General features: G+C 40.2%; 5 protein-coding genes across 6 annotated transcripts; 3 read left to right on the forward strand and 2 right to left on the reverse strand.

The window, feature by feature from the left end:
* The first annotated feature begins 45 nt into the window (after positions 1 to 45).
* Positions 46 to 2047, forward strand: LOC110862708 (interleukin-1 receptor-associated kinase 4). 2 transcript variants are annotated; one of them, XM_035845813.1, is made up of 6 exons: positions 46 to 244; positions 338 to 476; positions 547 to 1045; positions 1107 to 1371; positions 1442 to 1591; positions 1643 to 1781. In XM_035845813.1, exons 1-6 carry the CDS (start codon positions 173 to 175, stop codon positions 1655 to 1657), a joined length of 1140 nt encoding a protein of 379 aa, XP_035701706.1. In that variant the 5' UTR covers positions 46 to 172; the 3' UTR covers positions 1658 to 1781. The 2 variants fall into 2 exon arrangements, with proteins under 2 accessions (XP_035701706.1, XP_021967611.1); XM_022111919.2 differs by having other exon boundaries at positions 50 to 244; positions 1662 to 2047.
* Positions 2048 to 3536: 1489 nt separating this feature from the next.
* LOC110862731 (CRAL-TRIO domain-containing protein YKL091C) lies at positions 3537 to 8508 on the reverse strand. The gene is made up of 8 exons (XM_022111949.2): positions 7401 to 8508; positions 6989 to 7323; positions 6841 to 6916; positions 5393 to 5436; positions 5209 to 5323; positions 4851 to 5054; positions 4522 to 4599; positions 3537 to 3804 (listed from the first exon to the last, which is right to left on the reverse strand). The coding sequence occupies exons 2-8, from the start codon at positions 7106 to 7108 to the stop codon at positions 3623 to 3625; spliced, it is 819 nt and encodes a 272-aa protein (XP_021967641.1). The 5' UTR covers positions 7109 to 7323; positions 7401 to 8508; the 3' UTR covers positions 3537 to 3622.
* Positions 8509 to 9720: 1212 nt separating this feature from the next.
* Positions 9721 to 11042, reverse strand: LOC110862716. The gene is made up of 4 exons (XM_022111930.2): positions 10846 to 11042; positions 10665 to 10775; positions 10353 to 10597; positions 9721 to 10285 (listed from the first exon to the last, which is right to left on the reverse strand). The coding sequence occupies exons 1-4, from the start codon at positions 10939 to 10941 to the stop codon at positions 9880 to 9882; spliced, it is 858 nt and encodes a 285-aa protein (XP_021967622.1). The 5' UTR covers positions 10942 to 11042; the 3' UTR covers positions 9721 to 9879.
* A 5604-nt stretch (positions 11043 to 16646) lies between these two features.
* LOC110862733 lies at positions 16647 to 19547 on the forward strand. The gene is made up of 7 exons (XM_035845823.1): positions 16647 to 16805; positions 16931 to 17231; positions 18169 to 18267; positions 18327 to 18607; positions 18758 to 18942; positions 19100 to 19253; positions 19319 to 19547. The coding sequence occupies exons 2-7, from the start codon at positions 16960 to 16962 to the stop codon at positions 19345 to 19347; spliced, it is 1020 nt and encodes a 339-aa protein (XP_035701716.1). The 5' UTR covers positions 16647 to 16805; positions 16931 to 16959; the 3' UTR covers positions 19348 to 19547.
* Positions 19548 to 21853: 2306 nt separating this feature from the next.
* On the forward strand, positions 21854 to 23324 carry LOC118433661. The gene is made up of 4 exons (XM_035845824.1): positions 21854 to 22576; positions 22672 to 22734; positions 22823 to 22954; positions 23051 to 23324. The coding sequence occupies exons 1-4, from the start codon at positions 22523 to 22525 to the stop codon at positions 23213 to 23215; spliced, it is 414 nt and encodes a 137-aa protein (XP_035701717.1). The 5' UTR covers positions 21854 to 22522; the 3' UTR covers positions 23216 to 23324.
* Positions 23325 to 25036: the final 1712 nt, after the last annotated feature.

A 25036-nucleotide genomic window follows, 5' to 3' on the forward strand; every position in this document is an offset into this window, starting at 1 on the left:
ATCCACGTTTTGTAGTGGCGGCTGCTCATTGGACTTGAACTTGATACACTTTATACAGCTCTGTGCTGTTTAGATTTATTCTTCACTTGAAGTTGCATGAAAGTTAATTATATTTTATATTTAATTTTTTAATATTTTAATATTAAGTATATATAGATGTTAAATTGTGATTATGGCCGGTGTATCATTTGCTGGAGTCGAATTACGAAAACTTCCAGCCAGCTTCCGCATAAAACTCGGTCAGGTAAACAAAGATTTAAATTTTAAATTCATTTTAATAATACAATTGTAATTGTCAAATGGGTGAAGAGACTTAGGTTGCATAATTATTGCCTAGATATTGGATTTGGACGAATCCTGGAAGAAGCTCATGTGTCGCATCCCGTCAGAACTGAATCCAACCGGAAGTAGCAAGTACTCCGCTGAGGATGTCTTCCTTGTGGAACGACACGCCAGAAAAACTGGGGCATATGGTGGTGGGTAGTTAAAATACTATTCGAATCTTATTATCAATGTCATTTTGAAAGGTTAATTGCTATTATGCAGGCGAAATTCTTCTTGACGAATGGTCAACTTCCGGAAAAAATCGACCTACGGCAGAAACACTGCTACATCTCCTTATCCAGTGCAACCTCTTTCGTGCCGCGGACTACGTAGCGACTGAAATACTGGGGGAAGAACCTCCCCAACGGCCAGACAACGGACCTGCCGCAAGAGTGAAGCCGGATTGTGAAGAAAATACAATGACGGACCTTGCTGCTAGTGGTGGGGCTGATGGGTCGGCAGATCGGTTACAAGACGTATTAGAACGACTCAATAATCACGATTCCTCACAAGGAAACTTGATCCCGTTTCATATCGCGGTAATCGAAGCTGTTACGAAAAACTTTCACCAGGAATTCTGCATTGGTCATGGAGCTTTTGGGACCGTGTATAAAATGGATTTGACAAGAAATGGGGGACCTATGTTGGCGATCAAGTTGCTTAATCCAGTATGCTCCGTTGTGGAGGACCAGTTCTTGACCGAGATTAGGGTACTCTCAGAGTAAGTGAAATCAAATGAAAATAAAGATTCGTAAATATAATGGCTATTAAAAAAATTGCAGGTATCGACACGAAAACCTACTTTGTCTCATCGGATATTGTACGAATGGACCACAGTATTGCTTAATTTATGAGTACATGTCAAATGGGTCTTTGTTGGATATGTTACAAAACGAGCCGAATCGATTAGAGTGGAGGAAACGAGTATCAATTTTGTCGGGCGTAGCGAAAGGGATTCTATATCTTCATACGGCAAGAGACACACCGTTGATTCACCGAGATATAAAGTCGGCTAATATTTTGTTGAGCGATAACTTATCCCCAAGGGTAATCCCAAATCTGCCACTAATGCCACTTACGTGCATAATATTCCATCCTTTATTTTATTTTGCGACAGATTGGCGATTTTGGTTTGGCAAAATCCCTATCATCTTCCAATCAGACTTCTGCCTTAACGTCTACAATTTTCGGGACGTCTGCGTATATGGCACCTGAAGCTTTCCGGGGTGACATATCACCAAAAATGGACATTTTCAGTTTTGGAGTGGTGAGGTTAAAAGATTATAATCGTGTAACTGTAATTTCAAGTCATGTATAGCGATTTCAATTTTGATTAGATTATTCTTGAATTGCTAACTGGTCTCCCACCCTATGACGAAACCAGAGAAGGAAATGACATTGTTACTTATTTAGACGAACTAGTCGAGGATGACGACATTTCTCCGTTTATCGATCCAAAAGCGAGAGGCGTTGACGCGGTTGAGTGCGACTCGGTTTACAAATTAGCTAGAAAGTGTTTAGATGAGAAGAAAAAAAGACCAGGAAGTGAACAAGTACTTGGATATTTACAGAATTTAAATTTAAAATAGCTAAATAATCCAGAATTTATAAAATAGCTTTAATCGACATAACTGTGATCATGAAAAGACATTCCGGGAACAATTGTAATATTTTATTTCTAAGATGGAAATATATTTTCGAAATTGGACTCAAAATATGAAAAGCTGCGCAGCAAAATCAATTAGCGGGTGTGACATCCAAGGTTGTTTTCGCTCAGAGAATACCACCTCCCCACAATTGTTAGAAGAAATAGGTCCAGAATCTCTTGAAACATTTTACAAGTCAGTATACATACATGCATATCTATATTTTTGCATAGTATGGTTATGGTAATAAAATATATTTTACAAACCATAGCCCAAATCAAACCGTTTTCATACTCTGGAAGACACGCTTTCAGTCGCATAATTTATTATATTCTTTGGCGTTGACAAAATAATTGATTTTAACTTTATATCTAAAAAAATGTTACACAAAATTATTATCAATTGACTATTGTATCCGATAAAAATATTTTTTATAATAACACGATATCAGAAACTGCACTTTTTCTGTTAGTATCACAATTCAAGCAAATCATAAAGCTATTGTTTCACGAGGCACTTGTTTTTAAAAATTTTCATTTTTAAGAGAAAAGAGCCATTTTTTGAAGAGGGTCATTTTTCGAGGAGGGCTATTTTTTGAAGAGGGTCATTTTTCGAGGAGGGCTATTTTTTGAAGAGGGCATTTTTATAAAGAGTGTCATTTTTTGAGCCATTTTTTGAAGAGGGCTGTTTTTGAAAAGGGCCATTTTTTATTTGGGGCATTTTTTAATTGAGCCATTTTTTTCAATAGGGCAATTTTTTAATTGATGCGCTTTTTGAATTGTGTCGTTTTTTAATTGAGCCGCTTTTTCATTGGGGCCATTTTTTTAATTGTCCGCATAGTCTGGTACTTCTGCAAGCAACGCTTAAACTATAATCTATCTGGTACTTGGTGCTTGGCTAATGTTCCAAAAATATTAGGAAGCCTGTCTCAAAGTTGGTAAACTTTTGCAAAGATTGTCGAAATCAATTTTTGTCAATAAATGTATGTTGTATAAGGTTAGTCACAGTACCTGACGCGATTTTGACTTCGAGGCGTGTATTATGTAAAGTTTTCCTTAAAGTTTTTTCATCCAATTGCATAAAAGTCAGTTTCAATCGATACAGGAAAACTGCATGCGTTTTGGCGTACATTTTTTTGTTGTATTGGAATTTGAGGAAAACTCGATCACTTATATTGTTTTTATCCATAATTTTAGGTTACCATTTATGAGTCAAACGGTTTGACTCAAACCTGAAATTGTTTTTATTTTCGTCTTCTTGACATCAGGAAATCTAGAAAAATCAGTTATGTAACAAGTTATGTCACGAGTTATGTAACAATCCGAACAATGAGTTATGTAAGCTGCAAACTTTGTGCATCTTGTTTGTGCATGCAAAATCCGGAATGTTTGCATATTTCAAAGACCTCATTATTTTAACTGCAGCGTAATACTTTGCACCCGGACAAATAAGTAAATCTCGTCTGTGTCGCGTTGAATCCAGTATCAATTTTGGAAAAATTATATTTAAGTTACGAAATTTTATAAAGTAGGTATGAAATTTTTTCAGGCCGATGTGAAACTCAAATCAGTTAAATATTTTTTTATTGATTAGTTGATACTGAAAGTTGAACATAAATAAATCCACATTTATTGCATGCCAGAATAAATTTACTAATAATTTATGTCCTCCTTGTATCCGCCGTATCTCGAAGGGATTTGTACGGGGTCGATTAATTCCCGTATTTTTGGCACCCAGTCTTCCCGTCTGCTTCCGTAGAACTTCAAACTGTCGCGTACAGCGGGCGACATCAAGGGAGTCATCGCTTGTATGATCGTTTGGAATATGAAAGGAGCTGTAAAAATTGAATTATTATTACAAAAAATTAAATTATGAATGTACAAATTTCAAATGAGGAGACAAGAAAAAAAGACTTTTTGTGCAGTACAGAGTACAGTCGTTCGTGAGGGCGATTTACAAACAGGTATTTTGACATGTATTTTTGAATAATGCAAATTGGAATTCATATATAAGTAATACCGTGTAGTAATAGGTTGGTATTCAAGTTTTACTCCATCATTTGCAAATTTTTGACCAGTATAATTTAAATACCAAGTGGTAGGTAGCAACTTTAATCCCGAGAAATCAATACCTGCGTGACTTCGACGACGTGAAGTCACGCAGGAGAGATGTGGTATACCACATCTCTCATCCACAAGTTCATTGAAAGAATTCAACTTTGAAACTAATTTTTGTATGAATTATTTAATTAGTACAAAAGATGCCTTGGATGTGTTACCATCGCTGGTCTAGCTGTCTATTTATAGAGTATTTTAACCATCCCATGAAGTATGCGGATTTAATTCCGTCTTTTTCATTCGCCAAAGAAAAAGTTTCAGACCGATAGTGCCGATACTTCATCAGTGTTTTACAGGGATTGTTTTACATAAACTGTGAGGAATTTCCCGTTAGCCTTCGTTACGAAGGCTGACGATCTGCCTCTTTGAAACCTTGGTAAATTCGAGGCAGCGGAAATTGGTCCACTGTAAATGCAGGGATTTGTATTGCTTACTGTTCACAGCGATGATCTTGTTGACCATGTTGGGAAAGTGATCCACTGATGTTGCGGCCGAAACGTAGAATGGCAAAGCTGCAAAATCAAATGTTTAACAATTGTGCAAAATGCGAATAAGGTAAAGTATTTGCACGCAATGATTTAGAATGCAAAATTTAAAGTTTGAAACTTGGTCGAAACGTGAACAGTTCAGTTTTTTTCAAACTTTGAATCTTGAATATTCGTAAAAGATCTATCAATTCCGTTGCATCAAACGGTAGTAATTTTGCAAAAGTGTAATTTTTACAGGTTTACAAAGGTGAAGGCGACTTGCTTGGTTGACATACTTGCGCTATTGACGTTGGTGGGAAGAAATCCCTTAAAGTCGAACAGGAGATTGTATCTGGTCACGTTTTTGCCCTCGCTGCCCAATTCGCGCATCCGGATGCGAGCCATGTCGTAATTTTTTAGAACCCATCTAATCAAACGGCCTGACTTTCCGGCCAACGCGGCGCGGCGTATGTCCCACTCGCCAATATCAAACAAAGCCACTGTTGGGCAAATGTAATCATATTATTAGCATATGGTTAAATACATACTCGTGGTAAAATTGCATAATAAGCGAAGTTTTTAAAATCTGTAATTTCCGGGGAGTGCACAAGCCACGCGTGTTAACAGAAAAAAGTAAGAATTTCATGTACATACATGGTCGCCCTTCACGGTCGACACCTTGGACCAGGATTGGATAGCAGCACTCCATGTCTGACCAATCCTCGGAATGGATGCTGTCGAAATTTAGCTCCGACCTCCACCTGGACTCCTTCATTTGGAAATTCAAAATTTGTAATGTTTTGTACTATGTTTAGACACATAATAATCATAATTTTACCTTTAAAATGAACCGTTCGGCTTCCTCGAGGTCAAATTTCTTAGCTGAATTGTGGAGAATTTTATGAGTAAGATTTTATAATCCATATTTCAGAAATTTAACCAATCGGATATTTGGATATTTGTAACTTTTTCAAACTGTGCAAGTTTTGTAAAATTATCCAAAAAGATCCTGTATGTGCCAACTGCCAGGTGATAAAAATATTCCCTTTACTACTTTTAGGATATTGTTGCAAAATTTATTTAATTCAAATGGCGCATAAATTTCTGCAAAAGTATTTCGCACATATTGATGAAAGTTAATAAAAGCTAGAGGATTATGATATACTAGAGTAGAAGCCCGTTCAAGAACAGGCTCTAGACTCCCTGTAGGGGGTGTGCCCAAAGCGAAAAATTCGTCATGCTACACTTTAAATAATTCCATGGATATTTTGTGAATTTTCTACATGCATCGTATTGAGGGTTTGCCCAATCATACTGTATTTCAATTTCCCTGGTCACGGTACAATTTGATTTCCCCCTGTGGGAGTGTCTTTAGTTATCTAAATACTTAAATTCCCATTACCTGGGGCTGGCTGTATAGCTAAATACTAAATACCTCTCGCATGAGAGTGGCTACATATCAAAACATTTAAATTTCCACAGGATATGGTGGCCGAATGACGAACCCCTTAAATTTCCAGTGGGAGGGGTAACTAACTAACAAAAACCTTAAGTTTCCAGTGGGAGGGGTGACTAACTAACAAAAACCTTAAATTTCCAGTGGGAGGGGTGGCAGCATAGTTGAGCACTGAAATTTCGAAAAGATGGGTGGCTGCATAGTAAAAGTTAAATTCCCAAAAAGGACTAAAAATAGGTATGTGTATTGTGTATTGTTGATGTTGAATTTTTAGCTAATTACTTGAGAATTTATAAATTAATCCAACAATCAAATTTGTTATCTCATTTCACACCAGCCACGCCTACGACATCGCGAGAACACTTAATTTCACTTAATTTCATCTGCAGAACCAATTTCAGTGAAAATCTCATTTTGCCCCAACCACACCCCCTGGGTTGCGAGAGGGTGTGGTACAACTCTGGAAGATTTAATTTCACTTAATTTCATGTATAGCTTCAATTTGGTAAAAATCTCATTTTGCCCCAACCACACCCCCTGGCGCAGAGGGGGGGGGGGGTGATCCGATTGATCCCAAAAGTTGATAGGATCCTACCCCGGAGGTCATATGATGACTGATTTCTATTACCTCGATCCGTTCATTGCGGTGGCAAGTATGCTTTTTGTATGGGGACAGGAGCGTAGTATTCGTATAGCGTGAGTGTGATGAGATGAGAGCAACTCACTTGCTGGCTACGCTCCATTCGAACTCGCAGCCACGAAGCGAATTATATTGAGTGATTTGTTCCCCGAGGTGACTTACACATTTGCATAAGAGCATACACACCTACCTCTCAAAAATTGGACCAGGTACAAGTCCTCCTTTTCATAATCCCTTTTTAGTTTTGGAACAACTCGGTTCTTAAACTACAGTTAAGAATGATATTAAAGGTTACATATTTTTGAAATTTTGTAGGAATTTTCTAAAAATTTACTCACTTCGACCAAAATCTTTGCTTGGTTGGCGCTTAACGTGGTGTCCTCCAGGTATGAAGCAGCGTCCGAAAGTGACACCGAGACTACAAGCAAGAACAAACCCGCTTTATGAAAATGTCCCATTTCAAATTTGTACTGCTGGAAAGATTTTCTTAAGCTTTAAGAAATTTATGGATGTTGCAGATTTTCTGGTAATTTTTCAAGTCCGACTCTCTCAAGTGTCGACGAGGTACTGGGACAATAAAATCGCAACGCTGCGTCTAATCTAGAAAGAGTAGGGACTGATGTCTTTGTTGCAACTGGTTCTGACGCTCACTATTTTGGTGGGTTGTGCAACGCTGCAAAAAAAAACTGTAAAAAATATAGTGCACACGTCGAGAAGGTTGTTTACTGGAGTTCAGGTGCAAAAAGTCACCTGCGTGTACTGCATATGAATCAGTAAATACCATCGACTTGAGGGAGGTCAAGATATCTTATCTTCTTATCCTTGTCATTCATGCGATCGTGGGGTCACAAAGTGGTCTGACTGAAGAGGCAGGTTTACTGTGGTTACATTGTTACAGAGCTTTTTGACTTTGGGAACAAAACAACCCGATGCACAATCAGATTCGGCCCGAATGCGTCCCGCATACGATGTTTTCGGTTTAGAGGCGGCCGAAATTATCGCCTCAATTACGACTACGGATAGATTTCTAATTTCAGATTCTATGTAGTAACTCACAGTAGCCGGTGGGCCACCTTCGGTTTCAAAGCTAAAAAAAGATTTCGTTTAACCGACAAATTTATGCTATCGAGCAGAATTCGGATTTTCTCTCGCTATCCGAATTCTGCTGCCGACTACGGCCCGAATGCGGGGCGAGCTCAGCTCAGCAGCGGGGTTTTTAAAAACTATATGCCATGCCTTTCGCTATTAGCACTTAGCACCGGTCGCTGATTTCGCTACTCAACGTCCCAGAAAACAGTGAATAGTTTAAAGAATAAACCCGTTGCCGTGGTTTTCGTAGAAGAAGATAAAACTTTGGTTTCGGATGTGTCAGCAAACTGGTTAAGTGCCAATAAGTGCCCAGTGTTCTTGGCCATCAGGTCCAGGAAGTCAAAAGTAATCAAAAATAAACCAATCATGTTGTATCCGATATGAGCTGGGAAAACACCAAAGCTCTCTTCTTAAATTTTCAAGTAAGTTTCCATTCTAGGTGGTATTATAAAATTATATAATTTGTCAGTATATTAGGATGCAATATAAATGTAAGTTTATATGTATTCCGTTGCTACATTAAATAAAGTAAATTGATTTGTGAACTTTCGACTTGTGTATTTTAATTATTTTAAATTCGGGAAATATCATTCGGAGCGAGTGAGATATATAGCACGCGGATAGAAAGCTGTACTCCGAAAGCGCATAGAATGCTGAAAGTCGCATACGGACCGAATTCGGGTTACGCATTCGGGGCGAAATCTTTTTGCGGCAAGATCCGCATGTGGGCCGAATTCGCTAGCCACCCGTGGAACGCATTCGGACCGAATCTGATTGTGCATCGGGAATGCATGTCAAACTAAATTTTGCACCGTTGGAAAAAAATTATTTCAGTTACCAAAATCACGCAACATGAATGCTTTCCCTTTTTAATTTGATTTCGTCTGATTATTTAACATCGAAAATGACTAATTTTGTAACTTGACAAACTTTGGTGGTACAGCAGTGACAGTTAAAAGCCTCGCATCATCTTTGAGGAAAGTCGACTGGAAATAAAAACCGTGTCGAAGTTGTTGTTTTTGTTACTTAGGTCATAAAAAATCCACGTGTCAAGTGTGTGACGACTTTAGCGATACTAAAAATACGATGGATGACTCCGCACTATTTGTTTGTATGAGGATAAAATGCGATTGAATTATTTTTTGTTAGAATTAAGGTGGCTCAAAATTAATGACTTGAGTAAAATTCGTCAAGTTGAAATTTAAAGTGGTGCACTTTTGCAATCGTTATTTTCTAGACATTTGGATTTTGCATAAATAGGTCCGTGAGAGAAGTGGGAGGGATTTTGTGATGAGAAAATTTGCAATATACATTTTTTTTGCACAACACCATTTTGTTTTTCATTGTTTCGTTTATAGTCTGCACGTGCAGATACAGCGTTACTGCAATCGGAGTGATAATCTGAATAGTAGTTGTTGACTTGCAGAAGAAGTAAGATTTGCATGAGATAAGTAATTAAGTCCTGGAAAAATACATTTTTATAGGCCGTTCACAGAGAATGTGATCAGTTCAGGAATTTTGACCCTTAATGCACATTCTTTTTGGTCAAGAATGTAATGCCTTGACCTCCGCCTTACCTCAAATTACATAATATAATCACGCTTTATGTACAGCCCTTCATGTGGCTGGTATTTTACGATCGCATAAATTTAGAAACTGGTCAAATTTCTTCCTGCAAAATAGTTACATAAGTTATCCTTGATTAATTTATTATGTATCTGCCTTAAAGTGAGCTGTAAAGGAACGTATGTGAGTTATATGGAATGGATCATGAGAAAAATAATGTCCAGTGTTGCCAGCCTTGTTGAATAAGATGCATAAAGGTTATTGAGTCCACACGGCCACGACTGCATATTTATTAATGTCAATGAAGATATCATTCTTATAGAACACAGTGAAGCTTTGGGTTTTAATGGAATCGATCGAAAAATTAGTTATTCCCTTCGGTGAAAACAAAACGAAAGGATCTTTATTACAATGATTTGATGAGTTTTGTTGTAATGACGTAATTTATTGCCAATAAAAGCATTCATTTTTTACAGCTGGATCAACACGGACAATAAAAAGTCGTAAAAATGCATTCTGCGTTGTTGTCATCTTCTCGTGCACGCATTTTTTAATAGATTTAACAAAGGTGATTTCATTTATGGTACGGAATATGAAAAATATAATCACATTCATGTGTTTGTATGAATTTCAATTTATCATGAAGCGCCAAGGAGTACGAATTTTCTTGTTGGGACGAACTCACTATTGCAAATCCCTTTTTCGTCATTTCTTGCATCAAGTATCGCATGCACTTCATTGCGTGTCCTTTGTTTCGATGCTCTGGGTTTGTGGAAAGCATGCCAATCAAACCATGTCCATTCACGATAGCTCCACTGACGAGGTCGCCGTTTTGGTAGACGCCGGCAGTGATGTGGTGCTTAATAATCTTCTTCAGATACGTTTCGGTCCCTGGTCGGACATATCGCCAACTTTGAGTGAGAAATTTGAGTCCTTTGTCTTCATCCAATGCTTTCAAAACAACGCCATTTTTGTCCTCCCTGTCAAAAAACGTGTTGCTTAAAATGTGTGCAATTATTATTACAAATAGAACTTGATTATTGTTACTCTGAAATAGTTTCAGTGATGTTTTCCGGCTCCTTCCAGTAGCCATAATTTGGATTAAAAGTGACAGAGTTTCTGAAAACTACGGTGCTGATTTCGAAAATCATGTGAGAAATGCGCCTATCCGTCAATACGAACATGTGACATCCTTTCCATTGGATGACTTTGGTCGAAGTGAAGGCTTGCTTTATTTCCGGTGTCACTTGAAATTCCTTCGAAAGGGACATGTTGATATCTTGTCCGTAATCCTGATGGAAAAAAATAGCTATGAATGTTAATTATTAACTACTTTAATTTGCAAATGTAGAAAATCACCTCTCTATCGAATATGATCAGAATTAGAGCATTTGGGGACAAGTCTCCTCCAAGCGTGTAACATGTCATTTCCTTGGGAAAAATGTTCAACACGAGGGCCATGTTGTAAACCTGGAGAAAAATCATGCATGAAAATTACCTGAAAATTGCAAATAATTTTGGTGCATGATGCAACACTTACCTGGCCAGATATTGGTAGTCGGGCTTTCAACAGTTCCACAATTTTCGGGTATTCTGATTCATTTACAACTTTAAACTCGTCCACGGTTGAACCCATTTTAAATAACAACTTGTTACAATTTTAAAGAAATTTCAGACCAATTTGCAGATGTTAAGTTCACTACGATTGCCCAAACGTGAATGAAGTAACGAGTTGGCGTGCCATGCATTAAATTATCGTATGCATTCATAATTCATGTGACAGAAAACGTTGATGTCAAGGGCACAAAGTCAAGATGCTCTCTCGTAGTATGCAGATGATGAAATTAAAACTAGTACAGTGCAACTTAATATGGCCCGAACCTCAACATATGCAATTAGTTTAGAAATTTTTCATGAAATTAACTGATTACTTAAATAATTAGTTAAATTGCGTATTCACTATAATATTTCTTTATAAAAAACCGTTTTGGATGATCAATGTATTCTGATATGATATACCTAATGCCATATTCATTCATTTATATATATGTATATAGCTCAGCTCACTCTTTGGATAAAGTCTCAACAAGTGACAAGCCAGACGGACGCGCATATGTATAACGGCCCCATAAGCCCTGACTCGGGCTAAATATTAAACTCTTCGATTTACCTACTTATCAAATCATTCATATGTGTATTGGTAGAAGACAGACATGGAATGTACCTTGATTCAATCATGTATTAGATACATCCAATCTTCAACCAGACCTATATAATTTATTTTTATGCTTATGGGAACGTGATGCTCGCCTGTCTATGAATGTCCATTTGCATGTATGCTACATTGGTACGAGGTTAAGTGGTCTGCTGGTACAGGAGTAGAGGGCAATGGGCAGAGACAAAATAATTAGTTTATTAGTCAAAGTTTTGCACTCCGACCGAGTATTTTACATTACACTCTAATTGACAAGCGAGTATCATGTTTTTCCTAACTGATATGCACCGAATTGTGTATCTACATATATGAGTGCATGTCTTATATATTTATTAGTGTTACTAGTATTTCCCTGAGGGAGGACTGGCATATGGTACAAATACTCTAAAATTTAGAGTATTTATACTAATTTAGACAAGGAGAAAAGGAGAAGGTAAACTTGGGGAATAAATCATGACTTTCTCCAAAAAGGAATGCTATCATCTCCCACTTTGCGACCACATTGGTCGAGATGCGGATGCGCTACATGAATGTACACGAGAAAGTTGTTAGCTTACTATATATTGAAAAAAAATTTTTAAGCATACATTTGCAAAGAGGTTTAACTTTATTCTAAATAACGACGATATACAAGCTAACCAGGATGTCCGCGATGTCGTAGGAGTAGAGATCACGTCCTACAAATAAATCATGGATTCGTACACCAAAAATAGCAAAGAAAGGCGATTTCTTTGTTCTCTCGTGCTCGATTGTTGCAGTTTTTGTAGCATTTATTCCATTATTTCCTTTGTCTCCCTTGGGCAGAATGATGCATCCATTCCGCTCAGATGTGCCGTCAAAATGACCCCAAGTCTTATGCACACAGTCAACAGTAAGGCCGTAAGGGTGTTTTTTTATTTTTTTATTATTACATCAAAATACCGTAAAAATTAAATGCCTCGTAAGGTTTAAACTATGTTTATATTTAGGAAGACGCTCAGGTCAGAAGCTCAATTATGCGATTTCTTGACAACTGTGGCGCAGCTGTTGACATTTTCCGCACCGTTTTTCGTCGTGAGGGGTTTTGGACGCCTGGCGGACTTGTTCTTTGCTCAGTTTTACCTGAAAAGCAGTTTCAAATTTGTGAGATTTGTAATATTTAAATTAATACTTTCGCATGAAATTATTTGTGGCAGAAGAATTCGATTAATGCAAATTATTGCAAAACCAAAAAATTCCTAGCATATTCGCATTTGTGAAGGCTTATAGGTGACATTGTTTAACAAAATTATCCATGCAAAATAATCTTCATCGAGAAATAACAACATCACACAAACTTTCAAGTTACGATTTTCATGTATTATAATTAATTTGTATCGTTGACCTCTGACCTGCTTGTATGGATAGACGAGTAAATTGCACCGCTTGCACTGCTGCCCTTGATTGGCCCAACTGTGCCCGGAGGTCCATTTGTGAAGGCACTTGTGACACCTGAAGAACCCGACACATCGACTCTGCCCCAAGTACGGCGTCAACTGAGGAGTGGTTCCGACATGGTTTGAGTCTAGGTTAGTACGGCGCTTATCTTCCCAAGGCGACTTATCGGGGTGATGGTCAGGAGACGTCGTCAATGGCGTCGGCAGAAGGGGCGTTTTGAATTTTGACGAGGACACCTTTACGTGACCCGAGTATCCTGCCTTAAGAACAGGTGGTTGGTCGGAATAATACTTATCTTGGTTGTGAAGCTTATCGGCGGCGCGATGGCTTATCATCTCAGGCTCAGGGGTGGGTAGGAGAGGCGTCTTGGACGTAAATCCTTGAACAGGAGGTCTGGGCTTGCTATAAAGGGCCACGATTTGCCGGACGAGGTCGGGAGGACGGTTATCTTTCTCGGGAGACTTATCTGCGCGAGGGTTTATCATGGAGGAGGAATTTGGGAGAGGAGACTTGATTTTTGAGGTGGATTCTTTCGCTGGTGGGTTGAATCCCGTGGTTATCGGTGAGGTCAGGTCGTGATCGTAACGCTTGTCAGGATGGACTCGTTTATCGTGAAGTGTTATCATCGGCGGGGTTGGAAGCAGCGGTTTCTTCGTATGTGGTGACTTCACCTGGGGTTTTAGGAAAGGATTGATATTTGTTGGAGGTTCGATTTGTGAAGTCACATCGAGGTTGCGACGCCTATCGTATGGGACTCGCTTATCGTGAGGGTTTATCGTCGCCATTCTAATGAGGAAATCAGAAAATTCCAGCAAGCAAGAAAATTTTTCACGTTCTGTGAAAAGTTTGGACATTAAAATTTGGACGATTTTTTGACAGCGAAATATTCAAGGTTGCTTGACAACTTTAGTAATAATTACAATTTTGTGACAATTGGTTGTGACAATTGCTTTGACGACTAAAAAGCTTCAATTTTCGAAAACCCCGGTACCATTTGGAACCAGTATGCGCCGCCCAAACTGTCGCCCAGAAACAAAAAGCACAAAAATTGTCAATACTCACATTTCGTGCTCTCGAATTAATTTTGTAACCATCGATACAAGGATCAGCGCAGTTGTAAATGTAATGTTACTCCCTAGTCACTACGAACTTCGTGCAAATTTCATGCACATCGAACGAGAAATGGCAAAATTATGGCATGGCGACAAAATTTGTCGAAAATAAGGTGGTGGCGGAGGAGGTGACCTTGCGACATTTCGATAACACCAAAAAGAAGTGTTTTGCCAAATTTCATGCAAATCGGCCGAGAAATGGCAAAATTATGGCATGGCGACAAAATTTGTCGAAAATAAGCTGGTGGCAGAGGAGGTGACCTTGCGACATGTTGATAACACCAAAAAGAAGTGTTTTGTCAAATTTCATGCAAATCGGACGAGAAATGGCGAAATTACGACATGGCGACCAAATTTGTCGAAAACGAGGAGGTGGCGGTGGATGTGACCTTTCGACATGTCAACAACACCAAAAAGAAGTGTTTTGACAAATTTCATGCAAATCGGACGAGAAATGGTGAAATTATGGCATGGCGACAAAATTTTTCGAAAACAAGGTGGTGGCGGTGGATGTCACCTTGCGACATGTCGATTACACCAAAAAGAAGTGTTTTGCCAAATTTCATGCAAATCGGACGAGAAATGACAAAGATATGGCATGGCGACGAAATCTGTCGAACACAAGAGGGTGGAGGCGGGTGGGACCTTGCGACATGTCAGCAACACCAAAAAGAAGTGTTTTGTCAAATTTCATGCAAATCGGACGAGAAATGGCGAAATTACGACATGGCGACGAAATTTGTCGAAAACGAGGAGGTGGCGATGAGTGTGACCTTGCGACGTGTCGATAACACCAAAAAGAAGTCTCTGTTGAAGTTTGATGGAAATCGGACGAAAGATGGCGAAGTTATGGCATGGCGACGAAATTTGGCGAAAACAAGGTGGTGGCGATGAGTGTGACCTTGCGACATGTCGATAACACCAAAAAGAAGTCTCTGTCGAAGTTTGATGAAAATCGGACGAGAAATGTCGAAGTTATGGCATGGCGACGATATTTGGCGAAAACAAGGTGGCGGCGGGTGGGACCTTGCGGCATGTCGATAACACCAAAAAGAAGTCTCTGTCGAAGTTTGATGAAAATCGGCCGAGAAATGGCGAAATTATGGCATGGCGACGAAATCCGTCGAAAACAAGGGATGGGCGGTGGGTGGGACATTGCGACATGTCAACAACACCAATAAGAAGCATTGTGCCAAATTTCATGCAAATCGGCCGAGAAATGGCGAAATTATGGCATGGCGACGAAATCTGTCGAAAACAAGGGGGTGGCGGTGGGTGGGACCTTGCGACATGTCAACAACACCAATAAGAAGCATTCTGCTAAATTTCATGCAAATCGGCCGAGAAATTGCGAAATTATTGCATGGCGACAAAGGTTGTCGCCATGCCATGCATTTATAAGGGGGGGAGCTGTTGGCCGCCCTGAGAAGGGCGTTTCCAGAGCACACGACGAGGACGTCGCTCCCTCGTGCTCCACGCGGGCGGGCCCCCACTCGCGCCCTGAGGCGCAAGGGGGGTCTACCTCCACCGACCGGGAAAGCCCTGCCCACGTCGCCGCCTCTGCAACCGCGTTCCCCTAGGGGGCCCGTCTGACCCTCGCCTTACGAGGTGGGAGCGCACCCGTAAATCGGCCCCCATTAAGGCTTCGAACTCGGGAACCCGGTCGGCCCCAAGGGGAGGTATCGCTAAAGAGCGGCGTCACCCAAGGGTTGGAGGTAGAGAGCCCCTCTCACTTGCCAAGCGCCACCCGCACTTTTGGCAAGCCCCGCCGGCTCCCCACCCGGTGAGCCTGCTTGATGGGAGGAGCATTGGAGGGGGGACCTTCCCGTAAGGCTCTCCCCTTGCAGCGTTGTTCCCCCGGACCACCCCTCCAACGGGAAGAGAGTCGGGGCTGTGGGACAAACCACGGGTGGACCCGACTCCCCAGAGAGGCAGGGCGGTCCAGGGGCGCAGCTGCAATGGGGAGCTCACCCAGGTACACGTCCGTCCCCCACGAGCGCCTCCCGCAGACTAAAAAAATTGCGGAACGAGACTTGTACTAGGCAACTTTGTCCCCCCAACCACAAACTGTGGTCACTTTTGCAAGAAAATGGTTCAATGACGGGACTTGAAACTGGTCAAATCAGCCTATTTTTTGGTAGTAGGGCAGTATGATCTTGCACTTTGTGCATTAAAAGTTTCAAAAAGGTCAGTGGGGGTTTTCAAAACTAAGGGGTGTGGTATGGCTGACATGCTTATAGCAACATGTCACATGTTCTGTGTTTACAATTGCTACAAATAATTCAATTAATTATATCAGTATTGTTGGGGGTGGGAAAATGTCGATTCTTATAGTTTTTTGGTCGCTGATTTCGAATCTGAGGTCAGTTTTTCGATTGCGACATCATGGGAAGAGGCACAGGGCCAATTAATTATGTTAACATAACATAAAATTATAAAGCTGCAAATATAAGGCTGGGTTTGGTGGTAATTTATGAATAAATTAGAAGTTGACATAAATTCATAGTGCTTCCCATCACTACTGCCACCTTGTGATAATTTTTGTAATAACATGCCACAACTTCGCTCACCAATTCAAAGTTAGTCACTATTTTAGTCTTTTCTCCTCACTGAAGAAGATAAAACTGCCTCTAGTAAAAAAAAAAAAAAAAAAGATATCGAAGGGTTGGTTATCTTTTTACGAGCCTGTCGACAAAAGATTGAAGGAACATAAAACTTGAAAGAAGATTTGCTAGAGAAGAAAGAAAATAATACTCGGTAAGTGGGTCAAAGATCAAGTTGTCTTTGATAATCTAACACTTTTTTTATCATAGTGCTAAAAAATAATTCTTCAGTTTGTAACTGGAGTTAAATATCACCATTTCTTTTCTTTCTTGTTTTAGGAACAAGTACGACGACTGATTACGCCGAAATGTTGCTTGATAAGGATTTGGACACTCTTAAGGACGAATGGTGCTATCCGGATCGTCCATTGATGATCAATAGGAAGTACTCGTACAAATTGCTCAATATGCACAGCCCTGACAATTTTTCAATCATCGTGGTGGATCAGACTTCCGTGGTGATTCAAAGGCAGATTAAAGAGGCAATGGATCTTCATTTGCACAACATTGCCGGTTGTGCACCGGTTGACGTTGCTTGTCTGAAGGATAGACTTCCTGTAACTGTCAAATTTGAGGATGGGTATGGGATTTATGTCATTGCCAGAGATCCGTGATTAATGAATTTTTTTGTGGGATTAAGGATTAAGGATTAATGTTATTCCGGGATTAGATTAGTCCAGGATTAATTAAATAATTCAATTTGCTGGGATTAAGGATTAAGGATTAATTCACAATGCTTTTGAATTCGGGATTAAGGATTAAGGATTAATTAATCCTGATTAATTCATGATTAAGGATTAATATAATTTTTATTTTCCTACACAGAATTATCGACACAGCGATATTAATGTGTCAAATCTCAAATACTTACAAAACGTGCAATATATAGTAGTGTTGCGTTAAGTACGTAATAAAAATCAATGTTGGAATAATATCCCCGCCAATTACGGCAAGTTTTGGTGCACAAGCTATGCCCCTGGCCTTTACAGAGCCACAAGACTTGTCAAGTTCTTCGACATCAAAAAATGTGCCGGTCAAAACGAATGGCAAACCTTTCAGTTCAGTTAGATTCCTGTTCGCCATGATTAACGATTGAATCAGTACTTTTATGGAAGCAACAATATAAAGTTAAAAAATATAATGCATGCTAGATAATTTCAGGAGAGGAAAGTAGAAAGAATGGAAAAATATCACATGGTTGAGAATAACTGTTACCTTGCTCATTCGCAGTATTAATCTCTCGTGAGAATTAATCCTAATCACGATTAAGGATTAATAATTTGGGCATGCTTCGTCGGGATTAAGCATTAAGGATTAATGGAGCAAAAATATTTCGTCGGGATTAAGGATTAAGGATTGATTTCACACATTTTTTTGTTGCGATAAACATTAAGGATTATTAATCCTTAATCCCAATCCTTAATCCGTTAATCACGATTAATTAATCACGGATCTCTGGTCATTGCTAATAGGCATACGATTACGAACATACTAAATCTATTTTGTATATTTCATAGGAAATTTCACCGAGCAGAGGTCAATTTAGTTGAAGAGAAGGGTGTGAATGTGTATATGGTGGATTCAGGAGTGGATATTTTGATCTCGGCTGATTCCATATATCCGTCGTCAACAGAACTTTTGAGACAGTGGATATTTTGATCTCGGCTGATTCCATATATCCGTCGTCAACAGAACTTTTGAGACTTCCAAAGCTTTCGTTAATGTGTCGTCTTGCTCAAGTTGTCCCATTTGAGGAACAGGAAAAGTGGAAAAAGTATGACTACAAGTCGCTGTTCCAAGGAAAGAATACATCAGTGTTCTCAATTTCTCTAATTGACCGTGGAGTCTCTGAAGTTTGGCTCACGTGTGACAAGAAGGATGTTGGCTTCGAAATGGTTATGAATTTGGGTTTAGCTGATTTTGTTCCGCTAAGTACTCATGGGACCAATGATGAAGGTAAAGATTTCTAATTCCCAATTCATTTACATAATATTTATCGACCTCAATTAATATTGCTAATAAATCAGATCGTTCGATGTTACTATTAGATTAGATATATATATATATATTAATATATTGTAATTTATTTTTTTTTACATAATTTAGGGCCACAAATGCTTGGAAAGTATCCTCGATATGATTACAGTGATTGGATTGGACAGAAAATCGGAGTCTTTGGGACGAAGGTTTCAAAAGTGGGATCGAATTTCAAAGTGCATCTTCAACTTCATCCGACTATAATGGAGGCTGTTGATGCTGGATTGTTGAAGTATGACTCTACTTCCAAAGACGTAAGTAAATATTACTCCCCAGTCACTTCGTAGTCTTCACTTCGTAGTACGAAGTCAAGACTACACTTAACTTACACTATACAAACAAAGTTACTCTATTCGTACCTTCTTATCACTCGATTATTTGTGCTATTAATAATGTGTACTGTTCTTAAAGGCCAAGGACTTTTCAAAGGATATTGGTGATGCTGTTCTTGTTGCGTATGGCGAGGATAAAATGAATTATCGAGCTACAATTTTTCAAAAGTCAAGGGTTGGGTACTTGGTAAAACTGGTAGACTACGGAGACTGTCAATGTTCAGGAAAAAGACGTAAGTTTTAATTGTACAGTTCATGTCGCATTAAATCGTCAATATCGTAATGAATTATGTTTTAGATGCTCAAGATTTCGAAAGAACTCGTTGAGATTCCTGAAGCAGCCACACCCTGCTACTTAGTTGAACTATTGGCAGCGGACCCGAGCAAACTTCCTTCAGATAAAACCACCAAGGGAAAATTGATGGAGTTGATTATTGAAAAAAATCTGGAATGTTACATTAGCCATGCAAATTTCATTGATGACGTGGATCCCCGAGAAATTCGAAAGTAAGATAATAAATGTGAAGTTCCGTTTATGGGGGGTTGACTGCAGTGATGGTGGTGATGAGGAAGATGAGACGATCGTCGTCGTCGTTGTGGTGTGTGCGTAATAATTGGGAGGCGAGATGAGACTTGGTTGCACTTTTCTTAGAGAGGTTTTATTTATTACTTGTACAAACAGGCAGAACTCTGCCTCTCCCAATAATATTGGGAGAGGTAACCTGCAGTAGCACAAAATACTTCCTCGACCGTCCTCCACCGTTCCCCCGTCTGGTGGCTGCGCTTTCGCTTATATATCCTAGCAATACCTAATTGATACCTATGTGTTGACCGATTATGAACCGGTTGGCTACGCTGAATAGAGATATCTCAGATGAGGTTGTGACGAAGCTGTTTTCCAACACTGTCTCTGGTTTGTAAGAGATGATGGAGGTGAGCGGCATACTAATTAAGGGGTTTGGCATTAATGAAGTTGACCAAACCTGCTCTTTCACAATATCCACCTTTAGTAAGCGGTGGCCCTACCGCAACAAACGAAAAAATGCGAGATTTAATTCAGTCAGATTCTGTGTACCTACTTGGCGTCAACGTATTCAGAAAAGTCGGGAAAATTCGTCAAAAAATCCAAGTAAGTAAATTTGTGTTTTTTTTCAATTAAGTATGGAGAGGTATGTATTCACGATGGTGGTGGGTGGACAATTGCATGTAAACTTTGTTGACGTAAAGTGTGTTCGTGAATGAAATATAATGGGGAGGTATTTTAGCAGAATAAAATGCATGCATAAATGCGTGCATGGCTGGTAAAATTAAAGAAAAAACTAAAACAAATTTTTAAAACTTATGTAGGAAAGTCGGAAAATTATTAACGAAAAATTAAAAATGAGGTAGCAGATTTTGATGGAAACAATTAAGATACTTAGATAGGAAAATTGTTAAAATTGGGATTTTGAAAAATTGCCAAAAATTAAAATTCTTAGATAGGGAAATTGTTAAAATTGGGAGTTTGAAAAATTGCAAAAATTAAAATTCTTAGATAGGGAAATTATTAAAATTGGGAGTTTGAAAAATTATAAAAATTAAAATTCTTAGGTAGGAAAATTGTTAAAATTGGGAGTTTGAGAAATTGTAAAAATTAAAATTCTTAGATAGGAAAATTGTTAAAATTGGGAGTTTGAGAAATTGTGAAAAATTAAAATTCTTAGATAGGAAAATTATTAAAATTGGGAGTTTGAGAAATTGTGAAAATTAAAATTCTTAGATAGGAAAATTGTTAAAATTTAGAGATTGAAAAATTTAAAAAAATTAAAATTCTTAGATAGGAAAATTATTAAAATTGGGTGAGGAGGACTGCATGTGTGTAGCCCATTATAGACCGGATTGGAGCTGTCTGAAAAATATATATGTGCCCGGCAGGCCGAAGCAAAGTAAGCCAAAGACAGAGGAGTGCCAGATGTGAAAACAATGGTGTGATGACGAAAATACTAAAAGTAATAGACGACGAGTTATGAGTGCCAAGAGTTATCTAAATTAGTTCATAGATCCTACAATTAAAATGTCTGAGAATGTAACAGAAATTAATGTAAAATAAAAAGTACTCTAACAATTAAAGAAAAAATTGGTAAACAATAATGGTGATTAATACTGGGCTAAAAATTACGGAAATTAATATTGTCCTTATGAGTAGTTATGGTTACCTGTTCTTAAGATGGGATTATAAGGATGATAAAAAAAAATTATAAGTAACATGTGTTGGTTGATGTGTTTAGACCATGGTGGTAATCGAAGAATTATCTACTGGGCCGATAGTGCGGGATGTCGTGCCCTATCTGCCCAGCGCAGGGAAAGGATTGGACGTGTCCCCTTCATTGGTTGGGGGGAAAATGTATGATTATAAAATTAAGAGATAATAATGAGAAATAACAAGGTCCTGGTGAAGGGAAGGGCTGGTAAACCTAAAGTTGGTCGTTATTGCAGGGTGTCCTGGGGAAGGGGGCTGCGTTTCTTCATCACGGAGAAGATTCGGGGGGTCCATTTTGCGTGTTGGGTCGTGGAGGACGGACCCTCCGAATAGACGGGGCCTGAAGATTTGGGGCTGACGGACGGGAGTTGCGTGGTCCTCCGTCATCCCAGTTGGTCCCGTGAGATTGCGCTCTTTCCGCCCCGGGACGATTTGAATCTGCACAGCAGGTTTCTTCCGAACGAGCTCAAATTAGGAAGGTCGTCCGTGGACCCAAATCTGGAGTAAGTAAATTGACTTATTCCCAGGGGAGGGTGTATTTGGTGCGTGGGTTGTGTGATGTATAAATGGGCATTTTGCCAGGATTATCTTGGGGCCTCGGATGAGGTTCCGGGTGACGCCTTTCTATGATGGGGAAGGTGTCTACTATGCCCGGTGGGTACCGCAGACGACGTTGGACTTGGGATTTTTGGCGAGGGACTCCAATCCCGTGGAGGACGGCAGACGTCTGGTTGTGAGGGCGAGGTGTACCAGCCTCCAATTTCTGTGATGGAGGTGTCCCCCAACGAGTCGCGTCGAAGTCTTCGACCTTTGCCGCATCGCAGAGAAGATCGTGGTCATGTTTTGGGGTACAACCTACCCGAGTGTCGAGTTGTGTTAGCTCGCCTTCCTGAACTAGGCTCAGGGAGTGGCAGGGCTTCTGGAATCGAAGTCATAGATTTAACGTGCTCAGGTGAGGTGCTATTGTTGTCATATGGTTTGCTCAGTTAAGGCTGATTATGTTGTTGTTGCTTGCTTCTATGCTTCTTGTTAGATGATGACGCCGCAGCAGTTGGCACGGTGGTAAGTAGTTATCGTTGAGATGTCTGTGGATTGGTCTGTTTTTATTGATTTTTTTTTGTTGTTTGTTTGTGTTTTATTATTATTTATGTCGTTTTTTGTTTGGGGGGTGGTTGTGTTTGTGTTGGTTTATTTTTTGTTCTTTCTTGCGAGTGGAGAAGTAATGGTGACATGTGTGTTTAGGAGGTGGGCCACAGAACTGAAATGCAGCCGGGTAGTAGTGGTGGAAGAGGGACAACATGCGGCAGGAATTATCAAGTAAGGGATGAGTTGTTTGCCAATTTAATAAAGATGAAACCCCTGAGTAGATGACCTGATAAAAAGATTGACTGTCGGAAATGGTTTGTATGTAGGTCCAATATTCGGGACCGGTGTCTTCGGAGGAGGAGGAGGACTTGGAGGCGTTGTTTGTTAAGGTGAGGAACCGGGCTAGTAGTGTGTGGATGTAGGGGGGCGCACTTGCTTGAAAAAAAATGATGGCCTGAAATTGTTTGAATTTGGCAGGTGAAATGTGTCCGGAAGGAGAAGAAGTCTTCCACTGGTGCAGGTGAGACCGAGAGGAGCGCCAACCAGGCCGGTGGGAGCGGGAGGGTGATGGCGGGAGGAAAAACGAGGATAAAGGCCAGGTCGAAAAATGTAAGTGGAACTGAGTAAGGGAGAACCGTTGTTGGAGGGGTTGGACAGAGGTGTAATGGCGAAGATAATAATTAATTGTCTTGTAAATGATTTCAGTGGTTTCGGAGGAGGTGTCCATGTGGCCATGTCTTCATCGCGAGGGACCGATGGAGGTATCATCTGAAGAACTGCAATGGGGATTCTTGCAATATAGGAAGATGTCATCTGATAGGATGCCAAGGAAATCCTAATCCAGAAGTAGATTATCGTCGTCGTAGATAAGTTTTTGTTGTGTCCAATAATGTGCACTATTTCCAATAATTTGTAACTGTGGTTAATTGTTTGCTGTCTAAATAAATTTGACAAAAGTTCCAATATCTCCGATAATTTGTAACCGTGGTTAATTTTTTTTTGTTGACGGAATAAAATTGACAAAATTTCCAATATCTCCAATAATTTGTAACCGTGGTTAATCGTTGGTCTTCTGAATGAAATTGATGGTGCTGAGTGGGTAAAACGGGTGTCTGAGTTGCTTGAAAGAACGAGAAGGGTGGGGTGTGGGGTTTCAGATGGACGGCAGAGAGAGGGATAGAGTCGCCGGAAGTTTAGCCGCAAGCAGGGGAAGATTAGGGAGGACATGGGTGAGGAGGTCTACGGTGTAAAGAAAAGAAATATCCGTTGTTTGTTTTATTGCTGAGGCGGATCAGCTGGATGAGATTGCAGTGTTGGAGAGCATGGCGTTGAATCTGGGGGTGGGGACGGCCTACTGTTAGCCGGCACAGGCCTTGAGGGAGTGGATGGAAGTGGTGGGGAAGGTTTGGAGCCGTCGGCGGGTATGTTCGGGTAGAGTGGGGGGATTGGAGAAGTTTCCTCGGTTTCGATTGGTTGTTCGGCGTGATCTTGATACGCGGTATGACGCGGTTTAAGACGCGGGACAGCGGGGGGAGTGAGAACAAGAACAAAGTTGGTACGCGTATGACAGGAGGCCCCTTTTGGGAGGGCGTGGAGGTAGTAAACGTAGGTTTCCTGGGACCGGTAGGAGTTTTGAAGGGGGAAAAATGGTGAGTTTTTCATTGTGTCGTGTGCAGAATCCATAAGCGCCATAATAGGTGAGGAGATTGATGTTGGTGAATAATTCCGGGTGTAGGGCTGCGAATTCGTTGAACCATTTTTTATCCTTTCTTTTCTTAGAGAGGTTTTATTTATTACTTGTACAAACAGGCAGAACTCTGCCTCTCCCAATAATATTGGGAGAGGTAACCTGCAGTAGCACAAAATACTTCCTCGACCGTCCTCCACCGTTCCCCCGTCTGGTGGCTGCGCTTTCGCTTATATATCCTAGCAATACCTAATTGATACCTATGTGTTGACCGATTATGAACCGGTTGGCCACGCTGGATAGAGATATCTCAGATGAGGTTGTGACGAAGCTGGTTTGCAACATTGTCTCTTGTTTGTAAGAGATGATGGAGGTGAGTGGCATACTAATTAAGGGGTTTGGCATTAATGAAGTTGACCAAACCTGCTCTTTCACAGTGTTCCAAGCTTGTTCCTTGAGGAACACATGAGGAACACCGAGGAACACATGAGGAACATCGAGGAACACGACCCGGAACACGTGTTCCAAGGTGTTCCAAGCTTGTTCCTTGAGGAACACATGAGGAACACCGAGGAACACATGAGGAACACCGAGGAACACATGAGGAACCTTGAGGAACACATGAGGAACACCGAGAAACACATGAGGAACATCGAGGAACACGACCCGGAACACGTGTTCCAAGGTGTTCCAAGCTTGTTCCTTGAGGAACACATGAGCAACACTGAGGAACACATGAGGAACATCGAGGAACACGACCCGGAACACGTGTTCCAAGGTGTTCCAAGCTTGTTCCTTGAGGAACACATGAGGAACACCGAGGAACACATGAGGAACATCGAGGAACACGACCCGGAACACGTGTTCCAAGTGTTCCAAGCTTGTTCCTTGAGGAACACATGAGGAACACCGAGGAACACATGAGGAACATCGAGGAACACGACCCGGAACACGTGTTCCTAGGTGTTCCAAACTTGTTCCTTGAGGAACACATGAGCAACACT

The sequence above is a fragment of the Folsomia candida genome, unplaced genomic scaffold (genome assembly GCF_002217175.1).
Source record: "Folsomia candida strain VU population unplaced genomic scaffold, ASM221717v1 Fcan01_Sc066, whole genome shotgun sequence".
In the NCBI taxonomy this organism is placed as follows: domain Eukaryota; kingdom Metazoa; phylum Arthropoda; class Collembola; order Entomobryomorpha; family Isotomidae; genus Folsomia; species Folsomia candida.

Bases quoted from the DNA above. Each gene is read 5' to 3' on its own strand.
- LOC110862708 (XM_022111919.2), top strand. From the start codon at position 173: ATGGCCGGTGTATCATTTGCTGGAGTCGAATTACGAAAACTTCCAGCC. The intron at 245-337 runs GTAAACAAAGAT...ATTATTGCCTAG, and splicing joins TCCGCATAAAACTCGGTCAG to ATATTGGATTTGGACGAATC. The intron at 1,592-1,661 runs GTGAGGTTAAAA...AATTTTGATTAG, and splicing joins ACATTTTCAGTTTTGGAGTG to ATTATTCTTGAATTGCTAAC.
- LOC110862731 (XM_022111949.2), bottom strand. From the start codon at position 7,108: ATGGGACATTTTCATAAAGCGGGTTTGTTCTTGCTTGTAGTCTCGGTG. The intron at 6,917-6,988 runs GTGAGTAAATTT...TCTTAACTGTAG, and splicing joins AAGCAAAGATTTTGGTCGAA to TTTAAGAACCGAGTTGTTCC. The intron at 5,055-5,208 runs GTATGTACATGA...TTTGCCCAACAG, and splicing joins CGACCGTGAAGGGCGACCAT to TGGCTTTGTTTGATATTGGC.
- LOC110862716 (XM_022111930.2), bottom strand. From the start codon at position 10,941: ATGGGTTCAACCGTGGACGAGTTTAAAGTTGTAAATGAATCAGAATAC. The intron at 10,776-10,845 runs GTAAGTGTTGCA...ATTTTTCTCCAG, and splicing joins GACTACCAATATCTGGCCAG to GTTTACAACATGGCCCTCGT. The intron at 10,286-10,352 runs GTAACAATAATC...GTTTTTTGACAG, and splicing joins ATCACTGAAACTATTTCAGA to GGAGGACAAAAATGGCGTTG.
- LOC110862733 (XM_035845823.1), top strand. From the start codon at position 16,960: ATGTTGCTTGATAAGGATTTGGACACTCTTAAGGACGAATGGTGCTAT. The intron at 17,232-18,168 runs GTATGGGATTTA...TATATTTCATAG, and splicing joins ACTGTCAAATTTGAGGATGG to GAAATTTCACCGAGCAGAGG. The intron at 18,268-18,326 runs ATATCCGTCGTC...GGCTGATTCCAT, and splicing joins TTGATCTCGGCTGATTCCAT to ATATCCGTCGTCAACAGAAC.
- LOC118433661 (XM_035845824.1), top strand. From the start codon at position 22,523: ATGCAGCCGGGTAGTAGTGGTGGAAGAGGGACAACATGCGGCAGGAAT. The intron at 22,735-22,822 runs GTGAGGAACCGG...TGAATTTGGCAG, and splicing joins TGGAGGCGTTGTTTGTTAAG to GTGAAATGTGTCCGGAAGGA. The intron at 22,955-23,050 runs GTAAGTGGAACT...AAATGATTTCAG, and splicing joins TAAAGGCCAGGTCGAAAAAT to TGGTTTCGGAGGAGGTGTCC.